Here is a 5,961-nt window from a genome sequence, read left to right as displayed (position 1 = left end):
GTTTTTTTTTTAATTGTGGTAGAATACACAATTTAACAGCCTAACCATTTTTAAGCAAAGTTTGTAGTGTTACACCCACATTGTTCTGCAAGCAACCTCCAGAACGCTCTTCATCTTCAAAATGAAAACTGTATATGTTATTTAATAACAACTCCCCATCCCTTCTTCCCCTAGCCACTGGCAACCACCATTTTTTCTCTCTCTGAATTTGACTATTCTAGGTACTTCATATAAGGAAATCATATAGTGTTTGTCTTTTTGTGACCAGCTTATTTCACTTAGCATAATGTCCTCATGTTCATCTGTGTTGGAGCATGTTTTATTCCTTTGTATGCAGGTACCATGTTTTGTGTATTCGGATGATGATGGGACACTCGCGTTGCTTTTACTTTTGGCTATTGTGAATTATGCCGCTATGAACATGGGTATATAATATTTCTGTGAGACTGTTTTCAGTTCTTTTGGTTGTATATATCCAGAAATGGGACTGCTGCGTCACAATTCTACTTGCAGTTTTTTTGAGGAATTGCCATAATGTTTCTCATAGCAATTGCACCATTTTATATTCTCAGCAGTGGACAAGGGTTCTATTTTCTCCACATCTCACCAACACTCACTTTCAGTTTTTTGATAGTAGTCATCCTAATGGTTGTGGGATGGTACCATTACTTTACAAAACTTTTTTAAAGAGATAATTTCAAATATATTAAAAAGTAGAGATAATAATATAGTGGGGTTCCCCTCCTTCCCCCATGTGGCCGTCACTCAGCTTACATCACTAATGGCCACATTTGTTTGGTGTACCTCCCCGCTCTTTTATTAACTGAAGAAAATCCGTGACGTATTAGCTATAAATATTTTAGTATTTTTCCTACAAGGACTCTTGAAGAATTATGACCAAAATACCATCATCATCCCTATAAAAATTTGATAATTCCTTGATACCATCAAATATCCAATAAGTATTCAGATTTCTAATTTTCATAAACATCAAAATTTTGTATAGGTTAAGATTTAAATAAGGTTCACATATTGTGATTGTGTTCTTAATTCTCAAGTGGATGTTCCCCCACCATCTCCTTTTCCCTTCCTTGCAGTTTATTCATGGAAGAAATTTGATTTTGTGGATTTTCTCACAATAATGATTTTGCTTATTATATCTTCATGGTTTAGTTGAATAGTTTCCTCTGTATTTCCTGTAAATTAGTAGCTGAATGTAAAGACTTGGTCAAATTCTAGCTAGATTTTGCTGAGGGAGCTGGGGAAGACTGCTTCATAGGTGGTGGTGGTGTATATTTTTCCATCTAACGGTACATAATGTCTGGTTATCTAATTATTTATTTAAATATCTTCTATGTTCACATGGTAATTTTAGCCATGGATTTCATGTTTTAGTTTCAAGAGTCTGAGAAATCAACATCTGAGGAACAGCTAATATTTAAAATTAAAGGAAAACACATTTTCTCCAAGAAGCTGGTTTGTAACTTTTGGTAATTCTTCATCAGGTGATGAATGCAGTATTGGTTCAGCCACAGACTTGACTGAAAGTAGCTCCATGGTGGATGGAGACTGGACGATGGTGGATGAAAATTTCTCTACACTCAGTTTAACTCAGTCAGAGCTGGAGCACATTTCCATGGAGTTGGCCAGTAAAGGGCCTCATAAATCCCAGGTCCAGCTTCGGTGAGTTTCTTGGCTATTTGAAATCACAGAATGCCTACTCAGAGTATTTGGGCAAATAGGTATGGGGCTACTTTCCTAAGAATCATTGCACTTCTGTACATCTTATAGATCCTGCTTAGCATAAATCATTTTGTTTCTGCTTATATTTAGATATTTGCTACACATTTTCATGGAGGCAGGGTGCCTGGACTGGTGCATTGTTATAGGCCTGATTCTTAGAGAATCTTCAATAATCAATCAGATTTTGGTTATTACACAGTCTTCAGAGGTAGATGGAGAGATGTTACAGAACATAAAGACAGGGCTCCATGCAGTAGACCGATGGGCCTCGACAGACTGGTAAGTGCTGCTTTCCTTAGGATTGGTGTCCTTCCATGTCTTTTGATGAATCCTGTCCTTTCACATTAAGGCTTAGTTATGGTTCATGTATTAGATTTTATTTATTTATTATATATTACTTATTATATGTTCATTTTTAAGCTACTTTCTTTAATAATCATTCTATACCCAGCTATTTAAATGAATATCCATCAAATAAAGTTACACTGTTGGTCAGTGTATAATTTATAGTATGAATGCGTATCACTGACTTAAGATTGATGCAGTGCAAATGAGCTTAGAATTAGACTGGAACTTCAGATTTGCAGCCCTGTGGAATTGAAAGCAATAGTCTAAAAATATCTACTTGAAAAGATTCAAAGTTAAGGTCCATGTGAATTTAACATTCCATGATAGTTACAAGCAAATCCAAATTAGAGTTGTGGTGGCAGTTAAGAGCCTTGGACTCTAGCCCTGTCTTTATTACCAGTTATGTGTGTATTCAGAGCTAGTTAATTCCCTTACTTGGATCTGATTTTCCTTAATTGCCAAATGCCTTTAGGTTAAATGTTCTCTGAAGGTCCTTTTTCAAGTCTAAGTTTCTGTTGGCCTTTGAATTGTAAAATACAATTTTTAGTTGTAATACTGGTTCTAAAACATCAGCCTTTGCCCCTAGTGCTTAGAAACTGAAGCCTCAGGCTTATGCAATGTGTAACCCCCTCTGCTGGGCAGGACACCCAAGAAGCCCTTCCTCCCTACCTTCTTTGCCTCCTGTCTCCCCTCCTAATCTATCATTGTCCTTATCATATCAATGTTTAGTAGAAGTTCACCCGTAACACTCTACCAAACCTTTTGAATTATGGCAGATGAGCTAATGTTTTTTTTCTCTACGTAGTCCTGGATATAAGCCATTTTTAAACATCATTAAGCCACAACTGCAGAAGCTCAGTGAGATAACAGAAGAGCAGGTCCAGCCAGATGCCTTCCAGCCAATAACTGTGGGTAAGACTCCTGAACAGACTAGCCCCCGGGCAGAGGAGAGCAGGGGCTCCTCCAGCCATGGAAGCATCCCCCAGGGAGAAGCTGGAAGCAGCAGTATGGTCAGCCGGAAAGAGGAGGACACAGCCCAAGCAGAGGAGGAAGAACCTTTTCAGGATGGGACTTACGACTGTTCTGTGTCCTAACAACAGTGAGGTTCCATCACAAAGGGGCAGTATTAATTAGCAGCAGCGTGCAGCTCAGTACGTTGTAACACAGTTCGATGATTTAACAGGATAACTCAGTTCAGAGACTCTTTGGTAAGTATTATTAGATTTTAACTAATTCTTTCTTGTCTAAGAAATCTTTTTGACTCCATAAAAATGTGATATAAAGCATCTTTCATAAAAAATTTTTAAGCTGCAGTGAAAAGTATTGTACAGATGTACATGAGAATATTTTGGTTTTACTCAAAGGTTGGTAGCTTTTAAACCACAGGAATTGTTTTGCCCCAGGTGAGCTTACTTTTCCACTACTTACATCTTCTCACGTTTCCCGGTTCTGCATTATGTCCAGACTGCTTTTTAAAAAATAAATGCTAAGGTGCTTGCTGTAGTTTATCAGGTACTTGAGCTACCTGTTTGCTCCCTTGGATAGAGCTGGACTCCTTAATCAGTCCTCCTGAATAGATACCTACCCTGGGGCACAGTATGTGCCAGTGTGATGGAAACATTCTTCTTGGCTTTACTAGCCAGTTAAGTCCCAGTCCAGAATTGATGGAAGCTATTTACCTATGAGTTAATGTGCTTGTTTTAGCAAGCTTGATTCCCATTAGATCAATGTGGGCAGAGGGCTGAGGGGGGTTCTTCTCAATTATGCTGTTAGATACCACTAAACTATTTTGTATTAAAGAACAGTATCTTTTTGTGAATACTCTTGTGTAAATATACTCAAAGGCACTGTTCATATTTTTAGGACTTGTATTATAATTTGTAAGGTTTTAATGCTGGATTCTGCATGTCTGCACATACAAAGACAGGGCTTGCTCCTCTGCAAAACTGAGAAAGACAGGTTTATTGGCTTGGTCATGAAGTAACAGAAATGGTCACACTGATCATGAAATGCAGCAGGTTTTGTGCAAATTAACGTAGTTTCTTATTTATTGCTTTTGTAAATTGAATAAAGATGGACTTCTATGTAAATAGACTGCTGAATCCTGTATTATCACGGCTACTAAAAATTAGTGTGTAAAGAATGCATTCATTGTAAACTTAAAATATTTTATGTACTTCGAGAAATGACTTAAATTTGTTTTCATACATTATGAAAACAACTGCATACTCCTTAATTGCTTTAGATTAAACACCCATCCACTGTATGTAATTCTAATTACCTTATAACAGTATTAAGGACAGCTTGTTTGTACTGTGCAATTTGAACAAGGAATGCAATGTTATTTTTTACAAAAAACAAACTTATTTTTATAATAACAATGTATTTGATGTGGACCAAATTCGTACCACTATCTAAAACAGCCTCTTTTCTCATAGTGCAATTGTAGTTTAGAAACAAAACTTGGTCCTCTCTCCTTGCTTTTTAAAGTAAATAAATGGCTAGATTTAGTTGTCTTAGCCAGGTTTCCTTTGAAGAGAAACTCAAAACCATTTTGAAACTGCTTAGTTCAGAATGCATCAAAGTATTTAAAATTACTGAGTTGGGTAATTTACTATCATTTACTTTTTACATTACAAGTGCAATAATATTTCACAAAATAAAACTCCCAAGTGGGTGGAGTATGTGATTATTGGTACCTGGTCCTTCTGGTGCTATTTTTTTTAAGTCTTTGTTTCAAACCACCTTTCCCTGAATCTTAAAATAATGTTTTGCATTGAGTACATGCAGCCCAGCAAGAAACTAAACTGAACTCTCTTCTCCTGTCCTAGTCCATTAAGGAGAAGAACCAGCATTGCTTTTGTGTTTGGTGTGAACATTGAGTCAATAAAAATGATTTACCATTATAAAGAGCTGTGATCTTTTCAAGTATCTGAAATAAAACACTGTGCTGCTGAGTTCATCTCACATTCTTGAAAGCAGGGCACCAGTAAGTTAACTGTATTCCTGTGGGTTAGGCCGTGAATGAATCTTTTCTTTTATACAATATTCTTTTACAACTAATAGAGATAGGAGGCCCCAAGGCAAGAAGGTTGGCAGGTTTACAGAAAATTTGGTAATTTATTTGTTATATACTTTAATTTTTAAAAACCCATTTTTATTTTGTTGTGTTGTTTGGTTCACATATCAACTGTTTAAGCCATAATTTTAGCCAATGAATTTAAATATTCGGTATAACTATTTGAGGTTTACTAGATGCATTTATTAATAAATTATTTGCTGAAACCAAAAGAAGAAGTCATTGGGGTGTGGGAATAAAATCAACCTTTGCTTGTAATTAAAGTTGCTGCTATTTCTGTAATGTGTATTTTTTTCCCCTTGATAAAGGGCAATAAAACCATTACACAAACTTTGGTTTATTCATCATCTCAGGTTAACAAAAGCCACGAAAATCATCTTTTCATTATATAATTCTGCTTCTTAGAATTTTCCTTATGAAATGAAATTCAGACAGATTTATTTAAAATATTTATTTAGGCCAGGCACGGTGGCTCAAGCCTGTAATCCCAGCACTTTGGGAGGCCGAGACAGGTGGATCACGAGGTCAGGAGATCGAGACCATCCTGGCTAACACGGTGAAGCCCCGTCTGTACTAAAAAATACAAAAAATTAGCCGGGTGAGGTGGCGGGCGCCTGTAGTCCCAGCTACTCAGGAGGCTGAGGCAGGAGAATGGCGTGAACCCGGGAGGCGGAGCTTGCATTGAGCTGAGATCCGGCCACTGCACTCCAGCCTGGGCAACAGAGTGAGACTCCGTCTCAAAAAAATAAAAATAAAATTAAAAAATATTTATTTAATATATGTAGATTTAG

General features: G+C 36.8%; 1 protein-coding gene across 1 annotated transcript; it reads left to right on the top strand.

Annotated features, from left to right (window-relative positions):
* Positions 1 to 811: 811 nt before the first annotated feature.
* Positions 812 to 5,500, top strand: LOC105508450 (RAB6A-GEF complex partner protein 1-like). The gene is made up of 3 exons (XM_011937315.1): positions 812 to 1,683; positions 1,834 to 2,022; positions 2,897 to 5,500. Exons 1-3 carry the CDS (start codon positions 1,556 to 1,558, stop codon positions 3,183 to 3,185), a joined length of 606 nt encoding a protein of 201 aa, XP_011792705.1. The 5' UTR covers positions 812 to 1,555; the 3' UTR covers positions 3,186 to 5,500.
* The last annotated feature ends 461 nt before the right edge of the window (positions 5,501 to 5,961 follow it).

The sequence above is a fragment of the Colobus angolensis genome, unplaced genomic scaffold, assembly GCF_000951035.1.
Source record: "Colobus angolensis palliatus isolate OR3802 unplaced genomic scaffold, Cang.pa_1.0 Scaffold162, whole genome shotgun sequence".
NCBI classification, from domain to species: domain Eukaryota; kingdom Metazoa; phylum Chordata; class Mammalia; order Primates; family Cercopithecidae; genus Colobus; species Colobus angolensis.
The sequence above is the reverse complement of the archived record's forward strand: the minus strand, read 5'-3'. Positions and strand labels throughout refer to the sequence as shown.